This window comes from Mustela putorius, unplaced genomic scaffold (genome assembly GCF_011764305.1).
Source record: "Mustela putorius furo isolate JIRA1106 unplaced genomic scaffold, ASM1176430v1.1 tig00003972_pilon_pilon_pilon, whole genome shotgun sequence".
NCBI classification, from domain to species: Eukaryota; Metazoa; Chordata; class Mammalia; order Carnivora; family Mustelidae; genus Mustela; species Mustela putorius.
In genome coordinates this window covers 9,640,590-9,662,427 of record NW_025422115.1, presented here as the reverse complement: position 1 = coordinate 9,662,427, position 21,838 = coordinate 9,640,590, and the positions used below count along the sequence as shown (strand labels likewise).

At 40.2% G+C, this 21,838-nt stretch overlaps 1 protein-coding gene across 1 annotated transcript in view; it reads right to left on the bottom strand.

Moving 5' to 3' along the window:
* Positions 1-21,557, bottom strand: part of CHRNA7 (cholinergic receptor nicotinic alpha 7 subunit) — a 117,355-nt gene extending 95,798 nt beyond the window's left edge. The window contains exons 1-2 of the mRNA XM_004779547.3: positions 21,375-21,557; positions 20,974-21,113 (exon numbers count right to left, since the gene is read on the bottom strand). Coding sequence (XP_004779604.1) covers positions 20,974-21,113; positions 21,375-21,420 — 186 coding nt within the window. The 5' untranslated portion in view covers positions 21,421-21,557. The remainder of the gene's footprint in view (positions 1-20,973; positions 21,114-21,374) is intronic.
* Positions 21,558-21,838: the final 281 nt, after the last annotated feature.

Below are 21,838 nucleotides of genomic sequence, written 5' to 3'. Positions count from 1 at the left end.
TAAGAAAAGATCTAAAAATACTAAGATCCCCCAAATATCTTCCCAGCCAGATCATGCTACAGTGAAGCCCACTCTGTCATAATCACTGAGAGATATCTGGACACACACACACACACACACACACAGTTCTTAGCAAGGATCGCTTCTCATTATGGAAAAGACTTTAATATGAAAAAACAGAAAACAAAATAAGCAAAGAAAATCCTTTGCAGAAACAGACAATACAGGGAGATGAAAACTTTCAAAACTTAAAAAAAAAATAACTTTAGAGATGGAAGAGAAGCTATGGCATCAATGTAAAAAGAACAAGTTTCAGTAGGAGGCAGATACCACCAACAAGGAACAGAGTACAAAACAGAGCTCTTGGAAATTGGAACACTGGAATATAGAAGACAAGGAAACAACAAAATTCTGAGGAAAAATTTAGTTTTCCCAGTCAAACTATCTATATCAAGCACAAAAATAAATAAATAAATAAATAAAGTCACATAAGACCTTGAAAACATGTTCCTCTATGCTCCTTTTCCCAGACTGCTACTAATGGACACCATCCACCAGAATGAGAACAGAAACCTATAAAGATGTCATGGGTCCCTGAAAAGGATATAACTACAGAACAGCAACAGGACTTCTCTACTTGATAGCTGTAGTATAGTATAGAAAAAAAAACCTATATATACACATTCTCTGTTCCATGGTCCTGAAATTACACAGAACTTCAAAAAAGTTTTCAATTTCCTGAATTACAGGAATGACTTAATTAAGTCAATGAAGTACTTAAGGCAAAAGTAGGGGATTCCCTGAAAAGCTTTAGAATGGGGGCTGGTCATCAGAGAAAAATCTAGATGAGATTAAAGGGCTGAAACTTTCAGTTCAACCTTCAAAGATGGGGAAGAGGTACTGGAAATTGAGTTCAATAAGGTGGCAAATAATTTAATCAAGCATGTCTACAAAAAGGAATTTCATTAAAAATTCTGGACAACAAAGCTTGGGAGAGCTTCCTGGTTGGTGTACGAGAGGGTAGCATGATCTGGCTTCTGTGCTTGGGACCCTGCTAGACCTTGCCCTATATACCACTTTATCTGGTTATTCATTTGTATCCTCAATAATGACATAGCATTTTCCTGAGTTGTGTGTGTTGTTCTAGTGAATTAGTAAACCTGGGGGTTTTGGAAAGCCCTAAATTTGCTGTCAACAGGGCAGAAGTTCTGATAGCCTGGAGACCCCACTTGGGCTGGCATCTAAAAGAAGAGCAGTCTTGCTGGGCTCTGTGCCTTTTATCTTGTCAGATCTGATGCTAACTCTGGGTAGCTGGGGTGAGAATCGAATTGAATTGTAGGATACTGAGTTGCTAACAGAGATTTGTTGACAGAACCCAATGGTAAAAGAAAATACCAGTTTGACAGCTATACGGCAGACTCAAGGAACAACCAATTTAGTTTCAAATAAGAAGACAAAATGCTTCAAAAGATATGTCTCTGAGAACCAGAAACACTCAAAACTACATGTGTCTGAACATAGGAAGAACAATTTAGACTTCTACTAAAAAGTAGGGGATGAAACTGATTTTTTACATGAAAAAGTCAACAACTGAAGAAAACTAATAGCATTAGCCCTGAGGAAAATAAAAATAAATTATTATGGTAGCAAACAAATATAATCATTGGCTACTACATGGTTCAAATGTGAATAATATCATAATTACTTTGATATACATACTATACATTAACTTAACCAAAACAGTGATATAATGCCATTGAGAGAAAATGGGAAGAAAAGGGGAAGTGTATTACTTGTTTGGCAGTAGGAAGTAAATGCGGGAATAAATCCTCTTCTTTAGTATTGGGAAGTCCTTGATTATTGAACATAACTGTAAACCAGAAAGTAGTGGTTATAACAAGGATCTTATTTAGAGATTCTAGATGTACTTCTCAAAGAAACAGCTAAGAATTGAAAGCGGTTGCTTCTGGAAATGGAGGCAGGTATAGAAATAAGCCATACAGATCTATTTCAGTGTTTAATTTATGTGCAAGAATTATATTAACAAAAATACAAAATTTTTTTTTTAAAAAAGCATCACCACCTACAACAGTACTGTGACATTATCACAGGAAGTATTATTATTTTAAGGGACAGGATCCAAGAGGTGTGGCAGCATTCCTGAACTCACACAATTATAGAAGGTGTGAGTTCAGATTTAAACTCTCTTCTTATGATCTCAAACCTTGTGTATCTCTCTGAGTCTTCCCAGCAGCAACTTGTAAGTAAGCAAAGTGTCTTGATATCACCAAATGGAAAAAGATTGATTCTGACTAGAGGGGACCAGGAAATCTCTACAGAAATGTCATTTGAACTAGGCTTTGAGCCATCTCAGGCTGTTCTTTGCAGGCAGGGCAAGTGCCTGGATGGGCCTCCTCCCTGCTCTCTGGCCTCAACCTAGCTTCTGGTCTGAGCTGGGTGGAGGATGCAGTAAGTGCAGTCCACACAGCAGGATTCCTGATGCGGGCACCTGAGGAGCTCCCAACGGTCTGTAAGTCATATGCAGTTATCAGTGCCTCGTGGTCCCACTTTTACAATTCCCCCAAACTCACACCAACTCTGGTGTTCAGTTAACAAAATAAGGTGAGTAGCAGTCCATCGGACAGAGCTGCAGCAAGGACTAAATGGAGAGCCAGGCATTGGCATTGGCTACTGCTGTTATCCCTCTGAACATGCACTCCACAGTCCCAACCTCTGCCATCACCCCTTGACAGGCATGCTTTGTCCTCCCACTGGACTTTGATACCTGCATCAGTGCCTTCACAGCGTAGGGAAGCCACCCTCCCACCCATGCTAGTTGCACATGGCTTTCCTTGATGAATGCATTAGCCAGGGTTCCCCTAAAAGGAAGGAAGGAAGGAAGGAAGGAAGGAAGGAAGGAAGAAAGAAAGAAAGAAAGAAAGAAAGAGAGGGAGGGAGGGAGGGAAGGAAGGAGGGAAAATGTATTACAGGAATTGATTCACACAATTACAAAGGCCAAAAAGTCCCATGATCTGCCATCTGCAAGCCAGAGAATGAGGAAATCTGGTGGTGTAATTCAGTCTGAGTCCAAAAGCCCAAGAACTGGGGAGCCAATGGTGTAAATCTTTTCAGAACTGAAAAGTTAGAAAGCCCGTGAACCAGGAGCACTGATGTCCATGGGCAGACGATGGAGGTCTCAGTTTGGAGAGAAAAAATGAAATTCACCCTTCCTCTGCTGTTTTGTTCCATTAGGACCCTCAGTGATTGGCTGATGCTTGCAGTATCAGTGGAAGTGATCTTGTTTACTCAATCTATAAATTCAAACGTTACTCTCTTCCAGAAGCACCCTCACAGACACCCTCAAAAATAATGTTTTACCAGCTATCTGAGCATCTCTTAGTCCGGTCTAGCTGACATATTAAATTAATCATCCCAGTGAGCCTGCAAGAGAGGAAGATACAATAGTGAGTCTACTGTTAACATCTCCCTGGTGTAGCTTTTTCCCCATCAATATTTATTTAGATCTGATTCTTTTTACCTGAGTAGTACAAGTCGATTCATTTGAAATTAATTTGAAAGTAGCACATAGGTCAAACTTTTAAAAATGAATCTGGGGTTCCCATTTTTAAATAGGGTTACCTACCCATTTCACGGTAGTGATTATGGGATTATGGGTAAGACTGGCCTTGTTCTTTCACCAAAATGTGTCACTGTTTTCCCTACAGCGTTTTGCTGTGTTTGTTAAAAGCATTTCTGGATATTACTGGAGTGCTCAAATTTCTTTGCTTCATTTTTCCCCTTCAAGGTTTGAAAATTTTATAATTTTCTTAAGGAGGTTATTTAAAAATTTTTTAAAGATCTTATTTATTTGAGACAGAGAGAGGATGAGAGAGAGAGAGCATGAGAGGAGAGAGGTCAGCTGGAGAAGCAGACTCCCTGCCAAGAAGGGAATCCCATGTGGGACTGGATCCTGGGACTCCAGGATCATGACCTGAGCCAATGACAGTTGCTTAACCAACTGAGCCAACCAGGCGCCCTGGTTATTACACACACACACAGAGAGAGAGAGAGAGAGAGGTAGGGGAGAACAGGAGAGATCTGGGTTACAGATTGCTATGAACATTTCAGGGATTGTTGTTGCTTGACACTTCAGGCTTAAAAGGAATTTTTTCTGCTCTCCTACTATTTGCATTTCTTATACCCCACTCATAAGGATTTGGTTAGGGTTCAGGTTTTTTTGTTTTTGTTTTTGCATAACTGGAATGAGCTTCCTAGCAATTCTTGCAGATAGTTTGTGGGGGCTAAACATTGAATCCTTGATACTTAAAAACTTTTTTTTTTTTTTTTTTGCTTTTCTACTTGTCTTTGTAGAGATTTGGGAGATAATAATCAGTTTGTCATCTGATCTTTGACACTACAGTCCACTGAATTCTCAAATCCAAGGTTTTTTGTTTTTTTTTTTAAGATTTTATTTATTTATTTGACAGACAGAGATCAGAAGTAGGCAGAGAGGCAGAGAGAGGAGGAGGAGCAGAGAGCCAGATGTGGGGCTCAATCCCAGGACCCTGAGATCATGACCTGAGCCAAAGGCAGAGGTTTTAACCCACTGAGCTACCCAGACACCCCCAAGGTTTTTCTTGTAAGATGACAGATGTCATTTTGGCAATCATCCTTTGGCAAATTATTTTCATCTATTCTGAATGAATTAAAGATTTTCTTTTCTCATACTTGTTGAAATTGAAGTATGCAGTGTGACTTTTTCATCAGCTTTCCTGTCTTCCTTGAAGCTTTTTTAAAAAAATCATTTTTTATTATTCTTACTTCCCATTGGTTCAGTTATCTCTTTCTGAGATAGGTAGTAGACTCCAGTCAGAAGTCATTCTATTACCTACTGTCAATCAGTGATTTCCAAACATAATTCCCCACTGACAAGTTTCTTGATAAATGGGGATCCAGGTGTGGAGAGGGAGATATATGATAAGTCTGGAACATTTCATTGTATTTTGCGCTAGAAACAGAAAATACCCGTGGTCACAGAAACTACACCAAAAAGACAAAGGCGTCAACCTAAGAATTTGAGCAACAGAAACAATAATTGTAATGAAATAGACATATCAAATACCCCCAAAATAATTCAAAATGATAATAAAATCTCATTGGTCACCTATATAAATATTTTGAATACTGTATATATTTTTTAAAATCTCCAAACGAACCTGGGTTCAAGTCCCAAAGCTTTCTCTGCCTACATGAGAAGAGAATACATTGTTCATGTGATCACTGAAGAAACAAAAATAAGGTGTATGACAGCGTTTGAAAACCTTAAAGTTATATACATACAGATGACGACATTTTAAGGTTCTTCTCAAATTCAGATATTGAGATATACACCCAGAGTCAAGCCATCAAAGCTACCTATTAGTGGGGGAGCCAGGCCCTGAATTCCAACCACCTCAGGTCATACCCACAGTCCTTCCCAAATTTCCTGACAGATGCAGAGATACGTCAAAAGGAGACTCATTTTCCTTCAAAAAGCTGATTTCTGAAATCAGTGCAATCTTTCCAATCTACCCAAAACTACAACATGTATCCCATCTTGCTATTAATTTCCTTTGAGATCAAGTCTCAAGCACTTTATAAGAATTTCTCTCTAATTTGGTGTGCCTTTAAAGTGATATTTGGAAAAATGCAGGAAGCCAGTGGAAAGATGGTTTGTGATGAGACATCAGTGACCAGCTGCTCCCTGCTGATGCAAACCACCACTGGAAAGGAAACAAATTTCCTGTCATGAATATTCCCTTTCAGCCTTTAATTTAATCCACTACCCATAATTTTCCCTGTCAAAGACAATGAAGGTGCCATCTGTACACTGCTGTTTTAATACACACCCGAAGGTTACTGACAAAGGATTGTTCGGGCCATGACCGTTCCATTAATTGCTCCATACACAGGAATAAGATGAGGGATCCAACTGGCCTGACTCCTGCTGAGGGAAATAAACTAAGGAGAAATTTCCTGTGGCTGTAGACCATCTTCCAGCTCAACTCCAACTTACAGGGAGCTGCATTAAATGTCTCTCTCATTCCTGGGACCCTAAGTCACCACTCCCTGGCCTAATGACTTTGGGGAAAAAGCCTCTGATGCAGTTTGCTCACTCCAGAGCAATAAGATACACAACTACTAACATAAAGAACAGGAAAACCTCAAAGCCGTATTTAGAGAACAGCTCCTACTTTAATTACCTACACTGCCTACTCTTCGCCTAACTTAAAAAAAAAAAAACAAACCAAATATATAGCATCTCCTGACTTCCAGCTGACTCAGGGATGTACCTGAGAAAATTAACCAGAAATGTATGAATGTTTGCAAATACCAAGATTTTATGTGATCTGCCCATTTTTAATCAACATTCCTATTATTATTTAGTTATCATCCATTAGAATTTTATTGATCCTCAATCTATAGATATTTTAGGCAAATATAAAATATTGGCCTAAATGATTCAGTAACAATTTTCTGAGGATAGCTATAATATTTAACGAAAAATCGAAAAGTAGCACTTTCAGTTTTAAAGAGCAAACCTTGTAAAGAAGTTTTTAAGTTGTTTTTTTAAAATATTTTTAGAAGTTTTGGCCAATGCATAAAAATAGACATATATATCAATGGAACAGAACAGAAAACCAGAAATGAACCTACAATTACATGGTCAATTAATCTTCAACAAAGCAGGAAAGAATAGGGAAATATAGGTGGTGTGGTCAGTGAAATCTCTGACTCATGGTTTTGGCTCAGGTAGTGATCTCATGGTCATGAGATTGAGCCCTATGCTGTACTCCATGCTCAGTGCAGAGTCTGCTTAGAGTTTCTACCTCCTTTCCCTCTTCCCCTCCCCTTAGCTCTCTCTTTCACTCTCTCTCAAATAAATAAATAAATCTTTAAAAAAAAGAAAAAGCAGGGGCACTGGGTGGCTCAGTGGGTTAAAGCCTCTGCCTTCGGCTCAGGTCATGATCCCAGGGTCCTGGAATCGAGCCCCGCATCGGGCTCTCTGCTCAGCAGGGAGGCTGCTTCCCTTCCTCTCTCTCTGCCTGCCTCTCTGCCTACTTATGATCTCTGTCTGTCAAATAAATAAATAAAGTCTTTAAAAAAAAAAAAAAGAAAAGAAAATGCAAGAAAGAACAGCAAATGGAAAAAAGTCTCTTCAACAAATGGTGTTGGGAAAACTGGACAGCTACATGCAAATGAATGAACTTGGACCACTTTCTTACACCATACACAAAAATAGATTTAAAATGGATGAAAGACCTTAATGTGAGACAAGAAACCATCAAAATCCCAGAGGGGAACACAGGCAGTAACCTCTTGGACATTGGGCATAGCAACTTCTTACCAGATATGTCTCCTGAGACAAGGAAACAAAATAAAAAATTATTATTTTTGCTATTAGGACCTCATCAAAAGAAAAAGCCTCTACACAGCAAAGGAAACAATCAACAAAACTGAAAGGCAACCTATGGAATGGGAGAAGATATCTGCAAATGACATATCTGATAAACAGTTAGCATCCAAAATCTATAAAGTACTTATTGCACTCAACAACCAATAAACAGATAATCCAGTTAAGAAATAAGCAGAAAACACGAACAGACATTTTTCCAAAGAAGACATACAGATGGCTAACAGACACATGAAAAGATAGTCAATACCATTCATTATTAGAGAAATGCAAATCGAAAACAACAAAGAGATACAAACTTAGACCTGTCAGAATGGCTAAACTCACAAATACAAGAACCAAGAGATGCTGGCAAGGATGTGGAGAAAGGGGAACATTCTTACACTATTAGTGGGAATGCAAGCTGGTTCAGCCACTCTGAAAAAAATAGAGGTTCCATAAAAAGGTAAAACTAGAAATACCCTATGATCTAGCAATTGCACTACTAGGTGTTTACCTAAGGAATACAAACATACTAACCCAAAGAGATAAATACATCCCAATGATTACAGCAGCATTATCTATAATAACCATATCATGGAAACAGCCAGTGTCCATCAAATTATGAATGAATAAAGAAAAGTGGCATATATATATATATACACATATATACTTCATAATGTACATATTGTATTATATATGTGTGTATATATATATATATATACACACACACAATGTATATATACACACAATGAAATAACACTAAGCCATAAAAAAGAATAAAATCTTGCCATTTGCAATGACATGGATGAAGCTAGAGAATATTATGCTAAGTGAAATAAGTCAGAGAAAGACAAATACCATATGATTTCACTCACACATGGAATTTGAAAAACAAAACAGATGAGCAAAGCGAAAAGGAGAGGAAAACTAAGAAACAGACTCTTATCTACAGAGAACAGACTGATAGTTACAAGAGGGGAGTTGGGTGGGGGATGGGTGAAGTAGGAATTAAAGAGGGTACTTCTGATGAGCAAGGGGTGTTGTATGGAAGCGTTGAATCACTATATAGTAGACCTCTGAAAGTCATATTACACTGTATGTTAACTAACTGGAGTTTAAATAAAAACTGAAAAAAAGAAGCCTTGGCCAATTAATTTTTAAAACCCATAAAACACTTCATTTAATATATAAGCTATGAATATAAACTAAAGCTTTTTCAAGCTTACATACTAAAAAGTTGATTACCTCATTACAGTCTCCCTTTGAAAATAGTATAGGAAGGTTTTATGTTGCTTAGGACACTTTGGGGAACTTTATTTTGATTTTTCTTCAGTATCAGATTATAAGCATCCAAAAGAAAGATAAAAACAGAAAATCCATCCCCATCTCATTTAAGAGCACCGACCTTCATCGCAAGACCCTATTTTGAGGTATACCCAGTCATCCATAATAAACTCATCCTGAAAATAAAAATAGCCCTGCTGAAAAGTTTCAAATAATAGTGCTTTAAATCTAAAAGGAGTCCAAAAGTATTCAGTAAGTTAGTAGTGTTTTTAGAGTAAATGCATCATTTTCTACAGTGACTATTTTAAAAGAAAACATTTATTTACATTTAAATAGTATATGTGAGAAGTGTGAGAAAATGCTTATTATCTCATTCTTTTAAAGTCAAAGCTCTTGCCAAGGAGCAGGGAATTACAACTTTTAATTGTATTTTTTAGACAGTAACTTTAAGCATATATTCAATAGGTCACAAAAGGCCACCTGCAGGATATGATCATACACCATTCTGAGGAGATGCACTGATCTAAGAAAATGACAGAAATAACTTTACCCAAGTGTTCACCACTCAGTTTAAAGGACCCAATTAGATCTAAGTGAATTATAGAAATACTAACATGGACTTGTGAATCAAACAATGGATTAAACATACATAACAGCATATTTATGCCATTGGCTGAGTGGCTGGTAAGAATATCCTGTCAGTTTCTAGTTTAAGACGTCAGCTTAAAAGACCCCTATTTATTTCCCCTTTCCCTCTATGACCACTAGAATTAAAATAAAGGAGTGGAATCATTAAAATGCCTCAAAACAAAGAGAATGGGAATGGGATCACAAGAAGGTAAGATATTTCAATACATTACATACAGAGAGAGCACATACAGGGAGGCTTAGCATCTGCAAGTGTAGAGTGAAGGAAGCCCTGTGCTGAATACTGGTGAGGGGGCTGCCAGGTGAGAGGGGCAGGTATGCCCCATGGTACCTGAAACCTCGCTGGGTTCAGAAGTAAAATGAAGGATGCAGGGAGGACGAAGGGGAGCCAACATGGGTGAGGTGACAGACAGCGTTGGAACAGTGTCAACTCCCTTCTGAGGATAACCATCACAGCCAGGGTTGCTCCTTACTCTACTGAGCCAAAACCCAAAAAAAAAAAAAAAAAAGATTGATTAGAACTGTGTCGTCTAATATGGTAGCTACCAGCAAAATATGGTTACAGAGTCCTTGATACGTGACTAGTGCTGAGATGGGCTATGAGTGTAACATACACTCTGGATTTCTAAGCCTTAGCTCTCCCCTCCCCCCAAAATGTAAACTATCTCAGTAACAATGTTTCTACATTGGCTACGTGTTGAAATTTTAATAACTAGGTATATTTTGTTAAATCAAATATCTTATTAAAATGAATTATACCTATATCTTTTTATTTTTTAAGTATGGTCACTAGAAAACCTAAAATTACACCTGCAGCTGACATTGTATTTGTATTGGGTAGCACGGATAGCTTCTATATAAAAGAAGCTAAGGTGACAGGAGACGATGCTGAGACAAAGCATCCAGCGCTTTGGCATTTAGTGTCTTCAAAGAAATCTAACAGTCCTCACCCAAGCCCTAAAACCACAGCTGACACTAAATTCTACCCTCAAATACAACACTTTCACCAATGCTTCTCTTCCTTAATTTTAAAATGCAAAGAGAAATCTAAGAATCAGAAGGCATTTTAGGAAAGCTTGCCAAACAAATCATAAAAATAAACAGAAAAACAAATAAATGAGCAAATTCAAAGAAAAAGGAAAAATTATCTTAGAAGGAATAATATTATTCAGTTTGAAATAAATGAATTTAAAAAATAAAGAAATGAATGATAACCCTCAACTAATTTCCTCTGAGAAAGGAAGTCAACTCTATAATGAACAGAGGGAATAAACAGCATAACTAAAGACTTGGAAAAAGAAAAGAATGATAAGATTTGGTGAAGAGTATAAAAAAGGAGAACATCTAAACTTGACACCAGGATAGATGACAAAAGAAACATTCAAACAGAAAGAATTATAGACTCAGAAAAAATGGCTTTTCAGAGAGTATAGTTTACATTGTCACAAAATTGTGAAGGCAGTTTAAAAAAAAAAATCAAGATATGATAGAATCAAACTACAGATAAATTACAGGTGGCTACAGGAGAGAATGTAAATGCTACCAACATGGAGATAGAGGTGGTTTAAAAAAAACAACAAAAAAAAGTAGGGACAGCACTCTAGTGCTTATAGACTAGGAAACCAAATTATGGTTAACAGAAATGACAGTCTTAAGACTGTTTTTTGAAGGTATAAAAGTGATCAGTGGAAGTGACAACAGTACTATGAGAGCAGATAGGGAGAGCTCTGAGTGAATCACGTTCATATCTCATCATAACAAGAAGTCAATAGCAAATGGATAAAGCTGATCAATCAAGGAATAAGAAATGAGTATGGAATCAGGAATCATAGCCAGAAACAGAAACTGCTGAAGGTCTCAGGGGAATGGACGGCAATGTGAAAAATGGAATATGACTGTGGCTTCTCATAAATCCTTATTGTTGGCTCTGTAAATGTTGTGTGTCACGCTGACATTCTTAAGTATTAAAAAATGTCATAGCCTATACATTTTCTGCATAGTATACACACATTAAATAACTGAAATAATCTATCCGGGGGCCAACACAGTAGATAATAAAATGTCCAAGTGTGATATAGTTCAACAATCACATAGCAATTATACTAACAACCCTTGAAATTAATCATCAGTCAAGATTTCCACAAAGCTACTTAAAAGTAATCACCTTTAAATATACTAAACTAAAAATCAACTTGAGGTGGATGGCACATAAAATATGAAAGGTAAAACAACAACAACAACAGAAAGCCTCTAAAGGAAAATATCTTCATGAGGTTGAGAAAGGGAAGGAGTTTTTAAATAGGACACAGTAAGCATTAAACACAGAAAAAAAGGTTTTATGAGTTGGGTCACATTAAAATGAAGAATTGCTGTGCATCAAAAGGCACCATTTTTCTAGAAGCATATTATACTTTAATTAAAGATTTACAAAAGACGGAAAAAGCAAAGCTCAAAAAAGCAAAAATACAAGCCAAAGAATCTGAGAGAATATTTGCAAAAACATTGAAGTGCCTAAGGGCTCATGTCCATAATATAGAAAAGTTAATGATACAAATCATTAAGGAAAAACTAAACAAACAAGCAAGCCGAGAAAAAAGAGGCAAGAGTCATGAACAGACACTTCTTGAAAATAATTGCCTGGGGCACCTTGGTGGCTCAATGGGTTAAGCCTCTGCCTTTGGTTTGGGTCATGGTCTCAGGGTCCTGTGGATCTAGCCAGGCATCAGGCTCTCTGCTCAGCAGGGAGCCTGCTTCCTCCTCTCTCTCTGCCTGCCTCTGTGCCTACTTGATAAATAAAATCTTAAAAAAAAAAAAAAAATCTGCCAACTGTAGAAAGAGCCAAGATGCCCTTCAGCAGACAAATGGCTAAAGATGATGTGGTCCATATATACAATGGACTATTACGCCTCCATCAGAAAGCATGAATACTAACTTTTGTATCAACATGGATGGAACTGGAGGAGATTATGCTGAGTGAAGTAAGTCAAGCAGAGTCAGTTATCATATGGTTCCACTTACTTGTGGAGCATAAGGAATAACACAGAGGACATGGGGAGATGAAGAGAAGTGAATTGGGGGAAATCAGAGGGGGAGACGAACCATGAGAGACTGCGGACTCTTGAGAAACAAACTGAGGGTTTTCGAGGGGAGGGGGATGGGGAGTTGGGTGAGCCTGGTGGTGGGTATTAAGGAGGCAAGTATTGCATGGAGCACTGGGTGTGGTACATAAGCAATGAATCTCGGAAACAGAAAAAATAAAACAAAATTAAAAAAAAAAAAAAAGGAATGCCTGGGTGGCTCAGTCGGTCAAACGGCTGCTTTTGGCTCAGGTCATGATCCCGGTGTCCTGGGATGGAGTCCCATATCAGGCTCCTTTCTCGGCAGGGAGACTGCTTCTCCCTCTGCGTCTGCCTGCCTGTTCTCTCTCTCTCTCTCTGACAAATAAATAAAATCTTTTAAAAAAAGAAAGGAAAGAATCAACTTGAAAATTAAGAAATGAAATAGCCCTTGACTCCTCTAGTAATCAGTGGATCTGCTAATTGAAATCATAAAGAAGTATCACTCCCTACCCACCAGAATGGTGAATTAAAAGCACTGAAAATACCAAGGGTTGGTGAGTATGTAGAACAATAATGACTTTTCATACACTCCTGGTGAGAATGTTAATTGGTTTAGAATCATTCTGAAATCATTTCATTTGGCTTCATTTGGAAAACTGAAAGGTATTGCCACCTTATGACTTAGAGCATACACCCATATATATACGTATGTGATAGATAGAAATGCATTCACACAGGCCTCAAAAGACATGTAAAATAAGAATATTTATGACAGAGGTCTTCATAATAGACAAAAGCTGGCACCTAATTACCCATCAATAGAATAAATGTTACATTCATACAATAAAGATGTATACACTACAACCATAGGCAACAACTTGAATGTCACTCTCAAAAATAAAAGTAAGCAAAAGTAACCAGACCCAAAAGAGTACACACTGTGTGCTTGTGTTATCCCACCTGTATACATCCCCAGAGAAGGGCAAAATTAAACCCTGGTGCTCAACATCATGCTAATGGTTTTCCAGTGGAAATTAAACAGATTTTTAAAATTTTTTTTTAATTTATTAATTGGACAGACATAGAGCACAAGTAGGCAGAGAGGCAGGCAGAGAGAGAGGAGAAGGCAGGCTCCCACCGAGCAGAGAGCCCGATGTGGGGCTCGATACCAGGACCCCAGGGATCATGACCAGAGCCAAAGGCAGAAGCTGTAACCCACTGAGCCACCCAGGCGCCCCAGATTTTTATTGCTTTAGTGATATGCCTTTTCCCTCCAATATAGGCAATACCTCTTTTTGTCCAAGACAAAAATCTTTACAGACAGTAATCCAAGAGTAAATTCCACACTTTGAGAATCATCTCACAGGTGGCATTTGTTAACCATGACAGTTACAATTCCCTTCCTGTCAGCTTCCACCTGTCACAGACAGGTGAGACTACCTGAGTTAGAGACTGGAGTCAGGCCCACATCGAAGACCTTCCCACAACCCATTCTCCCTCAGTGGCTTTTAACTCATAATACAGGGTTTTATACAATTCCTCATTTAATTTTGTTAGTTTCAGCCAATTATTTTGGCATTCTGAGGGCTGTGATTCCTCAGCTTTTGTTCTAACTTTCAGCTTTTCTCCATGGAAACTTAAGCATAGTATGTGATATCTTATTTTGAGGTATCAAAATAAATATTCAACAAGAAAATATTCAACAAGGAAAGATAAGACAAGTGTGTGTGTGTGTGTGTGTGTGTGTATTTGTATACACATAAATATGTACACAGACACACTTTTACAATAGTTTGGTTGGGGGTTGTAGTTTTTGGTTTTTTTTTTTGTTTTTTGGTTTTTTTTTTTGCTGAAATGGTTTATAGCTGATGTTGACTGTCAATGAGTAAATCACTGAAATAAATACCATGGGAACTGCTATTAGAAGGTTCTAAATGACTCTCTTCTCCTCTGAGGAGTAAAACACTACCTAATCCTAATAAATCAATAAAAGGACAGAGATTTTCGTTGGCATCCCTCCATAACAAGACTATTTCTCTTCCTTTAACAGCATGTCAGGGATGAATCAGGGGCTCTGAGAAAACTGAACCCTTTGGGGAATACCTTCAGTGGTAGACCAGAAAAGCAACATTTACAAGAAAGATTCCTTCAGTAAAAGCACCCATAATCCTCAGTCTATAAAGCTAAAGCATTTTGTATGTTTGTTTATGTCCCAAAGCCATAAAGAGGTTTGAGAGGGATAAAATTTCTAGCATAGTAAATCTGGATCAATTACAAAGGTGCATTGTAAACAAGTTTTTAATTTAGAATTTCAGTTCTGCCCCCAGCAATGAGGAACTAAGTGGTTCTCACAAACCCTCCAGTGAGAACAATTAAAGAGGACAGAAAATGCAGCGATCGTGTGTATAAAAACACCAGAGCACTTAACAGGGCAATGAAGAATTGCGGAGCCAAGGTCCAGGAGGGGAGGGAAGACCTGAGAAGGTAACAGGTTTGGGGGCCACTTTTCAACAACCCCTTGATGATTCTTAAAACAATGTCTACAGGGTCAAATAATTAAGCAGATCTTGATGAATGTGAGAGCTAGAGGGACAAAACAGGAGCTCGAGTCCATTGAAAAGAGGTAAGACTCTAGTAAATTCTCTATATTTACATCATAGTATGTATAATCAAAAATCAAAAGCAGATCAGCCCTTACAGGAATGTAAGGCCAGCTCCCCATCTTCTCAACGACTAACTAGATTGAAGCAATTTGTGCTTGCTGATGTCATGACCTGGATGTTGGTCAAAAACAAACAAAAATTATCCAAACAAAAAGTATCCTTAAAACCTTCAAATGATCTCTGCAATTTTCTACATGCACTGGCACAAAATGAAAAGGCTTAGAAACAACATCGTGAATCATTTCATGTAACTTAAAAGTAACATCATGAATCACTTCAATACATGCTTTTTAAATGATTTCTAAAATAAAAAGAGGGACAGAGATTGAACATGCACTGATGGTGAGAAATGCATGATGGTGGAAAATGAATTCAATTTTAATCTAAAACCTGTATTTGTTTACTACTTGGCATATTTGTATCACTTTAAAATTAATGCCTGCTAATATTGTTTAAAGTATGGTAATGGGGTTATACAATTTTAATTTTTAAATACTTCTGTATATAGTCTATAAACACAGAGAAAAGAGAACATGAAATACACCAGAATATCTTGAGTGATGGTGATTTGGGTGATGATTTCTTCTATTGTTTAAAAATTTCATTTCTTGCACAAAAAAATCATATTATATATATATGTATATATGTATATATACATATATATATATATATATTACATTTACAGTTTTAAGAAATACCACATATAAAAACATCATTAGGATACTTACCTGTACCTTGGGCTTTCTGCACAGAAGGTGTTCAATGTAAACAATTTTTACAGCTAATATTGGATACTATTAAATGAGAGTTGTAGCATTTTAAACAGTGGCCAGTAAATGCAAAATCATAGGTCTGACAAAAGCAAAGCATCGCCATGGGATGTCAGATAACACACAAGCCCTTACAACATCGGGCTCCACAAACATACCTGCCGTCATTTGTAGCAAACCCCAAATGTGGGGCCACTTAGCTCTATTGTCTTGTGATTAAAGCTTCTAAAAGGTTGAATCTAAAAGTAGAATTCATAAAATACCAAAAAATCATTCGTGCATAATTATGTGTTTTACATTGTGTATAATTATGTGTTGATTCACATTATTCATTTTAAATGCCTTGCCTTCTGGACATGCTTTCATAACTGTGCACATTTATTGTATGCAAATCAACATCTAGAATGGCCTTAAGATGTATGCGTACAGGTGAATGACTACATGGCAGGAATAAAGGAGAAATATTATGGAAACTACTGGCAGTTTAGAACCTTGCATTTGTATCACTTCAAAATGATTTCTTGTGTATCATCTCATTCCCAGCCCAGTTACAAGCCCACAAACTAAATTAATAAATGCCATGAGTCAGAGTATGCATTTAGGAATAAGTTAGACATTTTTACATAACAAATTTATCTATGTAGCTACACGAAGTTTATATAAACAGTTACATATCATAGGCTGGATATCCAAAGTGTCTCTGGATTCTGTCCACTTCTCACTTTTCCACCATGTGGGAAGTTTCGACCTCTTCATCCCTTGTCTACACTTCTCCTCCTCTCCAATCTATCCCACATACATACTGCCCTCAGCATCCTCTATCTAAATAAACACAGATCTAGTTATATCCCTCCACTGCTTAAAAATACACCACACCTTCCCACTCTCCACCTAACAGTTCACCAAGCGGCCTGTTAGATAGCTAGAACAGACCACAGCAGGTAAAACAATCCCTCTGAAAATATATGCTTTGTTCTTAAAATGTATGCATTTTTTTCATTCTAACCTATAATGTATACTTGTTAGATTTAATACCAGTATCATGGTTTAGATTGTTTCCATTTCTAGGAAAATCTGCTATGGCAAGCTGATCTTTCAGCCTCACAAATCCCCTGGCACACTGTCTCCTCATGCTCTCAGAGATACCCAGGCCAGGGCAAAACCTCAACTCTGCAGAACACTCAACGCACCTCACGCTTTGTTCCCCTCCTGTCTCTGAACTCAATGCATACATCCTCCAAAAAAATAATCCTATCCTGCATTTTGTAAAGTGCATTTCTAGAAACTAATTCTTACCAGAAAAGTCTGTAGAGAAAAATTACTTCAGTCAATACTATACCCTTCTTTTAGAAATTCTCAATAAACACAAGAACACTCAATATTCTAAGAAGTCTTGCATTAAAACCTGTAGCCAAGAATAACTGAGAGCCAGCGTTTCTTAGCACCTACCTTGCTGAAGTTGTCCTGTCCTCCACCAAACTCTTCTAACCCTGCCCCCATCACCTAGAGGGTCAGTCTTACTTTCTCCAACTGGCAAATTCCTACTCAATTTTAGAAATCTGACTACCTCTGCTTTGAAACCATTCCCAGTTACCTTCACTGGAAATAAATGTTTTCTATGTGTATTTGTAGCACTTGGTACAGGCATGTACGTTAAATTACACATGTGGTAATCTTGGATCTACACGTCAGTCTCCTTAGCCTGACTGTGAGTTTTAAAAGTAGAAACCATCCTTTATTCATTTACGAATCCCCAGAACTAGCAAAGTTCACAAAACGAGCTCAGTAAACATGTATGGAATAAATTGGTGAAATAGAAATGATCGCTCATGAAAATAAAATATGCAACATCATATGCCATTTCCCTATCACTCCAGCCAGGAAATCTCGCTGGCAAAAAGGGGAGCAATAACAACACTTGGAGGGTGGGGTAATGATGTCTAGAACAGCCCAGTCAGGGTAAGTAAATGACCCCTATTACCAAATTTATAAAGAGAATCTCACGCCAGTCAGGACTATCACATGAATCCTTATGAGAGCCACTGTATCTTTGTCTAGGGTGTTAAGATTCCAGCTGGAGCACCCTGGCTCTGCTTCAAAACCAGGCAGAGCCAAGTCCGAATGGATTACAAATGTTTGCATATTTCATTATTTCTGATATAGAGACTTCCTTCCCACCTAGGATCTCAGAGTAGTTGCACTCAATCAGCTTCAGTTCAGCCCATGTAAATAAATTAAGCTAACTCCTCTGTCAAAGACCTTACCCACTGCAAAGGAGGTAAGAGGCAAAGCACTTCAAAGTCAGATGTGGGTCTTCCTCGCAGCCCTGCCACTAACCAATAAGCAACCTTGGGCAAGTGACCATACCTTTCTAGGCATCAACTTCCCAACCTCTGAGTTGAGTAGCTACATAATTAAGATCGAGCAAACCTTCAGTGAATTACCAGTGAATGTCAACCATTTTTTCTTATTTAATCCTCTTGAAACCCTTGAAGTGGGTATTAATATTCTATTTTACACATGAAGAAACAGGGCTTAGAGAGTTAAAGTAATTTGTTCAAGGCCACACCATGAGCTTGCAGCACTGCCTGCCTGGGAAGCTCAATGGGTTCATGGCTGGATGGCCAGGGAGAGACCAAGGCTTTTTTCCTCCCACCTTCCCATGACCTCATGGCTATCTTCAGGTTTCTCCAACACTGGAATGATGATGATACTCAGTCCTCAAGGTTTCTTTTTTGTTTGGTTGGTTGGTTTTGGTTTTTGTTTTATTTATTTGACAGATGGAAATCACAAGTAGGCAGAGAGGCAGGCAGAGAGAGAGAGGGGGAAGCAGGCTCCCCGCTGAGCAGAGAGCCTGATGCGGGGCTCAATCCCAGGACCCTGAGATCATGTCCCGAGTCGAAGGCAGAGGCTTAACCCGCCCCAGTCCTCAAGTTCTTTGATAGTTTTTAAAATTTCCTAACTTGACACAAGCTTGTGTTTTATTATTTCTTTGTCACATCATGTAACCCTAGCTGACACTTAAATTTCTCATAAGACCTTCGAATCCTTCATTTATGTTGACTCCTTAAGGATCTCCTAAAGAGATAAAACCACCTAGAAAGAAGCTTGCAGCTGCACTGGGAGTGATTTTCTCTCCCAAAGAGACTGCCACAGCCTTAGGAGGACTGCTCCACATGCTCACTGTTCCTGCTCCTTGGTTAAGCAAGCCTTGTACCTTCACATGCCATCCAGCCAGCACTCCAGAGAAGCAGCTGTGGCACATAGCCATGGTGAGGCCATCTGGCTAGCTGGAGCCAATCCTGAGCAAGTGGGATGGGGGAGGGCAGCTTTCACCTTCTCAGCCTACCATGCACCACTTGTGAAGTGTGTTAACTTAGCTGACAGGTCCTCTGCCATGTGCAGGGGGTGGGGTGGAGAGTGTTTGGTTTGGTGTGTTTTGATGAAAAAGACCATAGTCTTGTGCTAGCTTTGTAATCTCTCAAAGTTGCCTTCACATCTTTAGCTCATCACAGTGACCAATGAAATGTTATCCTGTCTCTTTCACTAACAGGGAAATACAGATTCAGGACACTTACAAAACTTACCAAAGAGCAACCATTCAGAAACTGTGAGAGCCAGAACCCACAGAGGCCCCCAAGTACCTCTTGAAGTAATGAAGTAACAGAGAAGCTGCTCTTAAAGAAACTACTCCCTCCCCACAAGGGGCAGAGCCTTGTGGAGCTCCCAAAGCCTCCACACTGGCATTTCTCTGACCTGGCTTCATTCAGTCCTAGAGCTTCCTTTTCAGCCTCTCTTCCCCTAACTCCAAATCTACATCCTTTCCCCTCTCCTGAAATCCAAGCTCCGTAAACAGTGATTTTTGTTCTTTGGTAAACTCTAGACGGCACTTGTCTACACACCTCCTGATAAGTCGTCTATGTTGTCACATAATCACTGAATATTTTAAGGATAGTTCTGTCTCTTGGAAGAAGTGCACATTTAACGCAGGTATATTATGGAAGAGGGAGCCGTTCATCATGGCAATTCTAGCTACGTTAAGTGATGTAACGTGCATCAGTGTGGTAACGTGGGTCCTCTTTATTTGTAAGATTATGAAATATCACCTGTCTTCTTACACCACTTATCTGCACCCCTCTGGTGGATCGTAGCACTTTCTACGTGGAACTGAGGCTATCTGAACACCTCTTTCCCACCACAGTCTTCCCTCCCCCTGAACACCAGCGTCCCTGTACCCCAGAACAGAGGCTAATACTTTGTACAAATTAGACACAGAAACCCATTTATAATGAATCAAACACTTCTGTAAAATATTTGTATTGTATGAAGAATATGTCATGAACTCTGAACATTCAACGCTGTCTTTGAGCAAAAGAAAAGGAAAAAAATAATTTACACACATTATTTAGATTTGTCAACTAAAGTGAGCACTAGTAAGTCCACAAAGAAAGAACCCCATGGGGCTGGGAGCAGCTGCCTGACCGACAAGTGTATCTCGAGTGCTGAGGCTTGCTCACCATCAGAGTGGGACTGCCAGCACTACTATCACCAGGAAGGGATTAAAAAAAAAAAAAAAAAAAAAAGCCCATTATTGGAATTGGGGCAAAGGGGGCGTGTAAATGCTCACAGCTGGCCATCTGGCTGGACAGATTAACCAGCTGCAAAGCCCAACACCAAGCCCCTACCCAAAGAGGCTACATACTACAGGCAGCAATAAAGTCTAGAGATGGCCAAATTGACACAGACAGCATGCTAACACTTATACCATAACGGATACGGCAATGTGACCATTTGGACCCTATTCTTGCTGATTCTGGCTCAGGATGGGAATACGTTCATCCTGAGTTTCAGGCTGAGGGAAGGGTGGGGCTGGAGTACTCATGCACAGGTGGCCGGAGCAGTGGAACATGCTATACCGGGTTCCTTCGGCGGGAGGGGAAACTGAGGCACGCAGCAGTGAGCAGGCTCAGGTTAGGGGCAGAGTTCTGGCCCTCCTGGCCTTGAGCCAGCTGGCTTGTCCCAGACAAACTACACCGCCTGGCTGCCTGATGCTTCCGCGACCCCTCAGAACCCACGGCGGGGAGAGGACAGCCTTGCGGCCGGGCCGGACTCACCACGTCCATGATCTGCAGGAGACTGAGGGAGAAGTAGACGGTGAGTGGCTGCGAGTCGTTGGCCACGGGCCTCTCCAAGGGGTTGTAGTTCTTGATCAGCTCCTTGTAGAGCTTCCTCTGGAACTCGCCTTGCAGGGACACTTAAGGAGAGCCCGGCGGGCTGTTCAGGGAAGGCCAGCGGGGGTGCGCCCCACGCCCCCTGCCTGTGACCCCCGCCACCTAAAGCAAGCAGCCCAGACGAACGGGTCTCGCCCTTCCCGGGCACCCCCATAGCGCCACCCACCGTCCCTCCTCGCGCGAGCCCCCAAACCTGGCCCCGGCGCGGGGCGCTCGGAGCCGCCGGAATGCGCCCGGGATCCCGCGGAGGAGGAGTAGAGGGCTGGGAGACCTGGCGGCTTTACCGTGCAAGAGCGACGCGGCCAGCGCCAGCCAGACCGACCGGCGCATGTTGCGACTCGGAGCTGCCACGGGCCGGCGCGCCCCGCGTCTCGCTGGTCCGCCCGGGCCTGCGCCTGCGGCCGCGGAGCCACCTTTCCCGGCTCGGCTCGCGCGCCTTTAAAGAGCCGAGCGCGCGCCCCCGCCCCGCCCGCCTCCGCGCACTTCTCCACGTGATGAGCCCCGCCCCCGCCCCCACCCCGGCCGGTCCGCGGGGGCCTGGGAGGCTCGGCGGCTGCCCGGGGAACTGCAGCCCGCGGGTGCAAGAGGGAAGTGCACCCCGGCACTGGTTACAGTGTGGGCACCCCGCCCAGCCTCTGTCTCCACCACATCACGCCTCCAGCCAGCCGGGGGCTATCCAGGGCCAGCGCTGCCTCTCCTGTCCTTGGTCCCTACTCCGCTCCCTCCTGCGCTCAGACAGAAGCTGCGC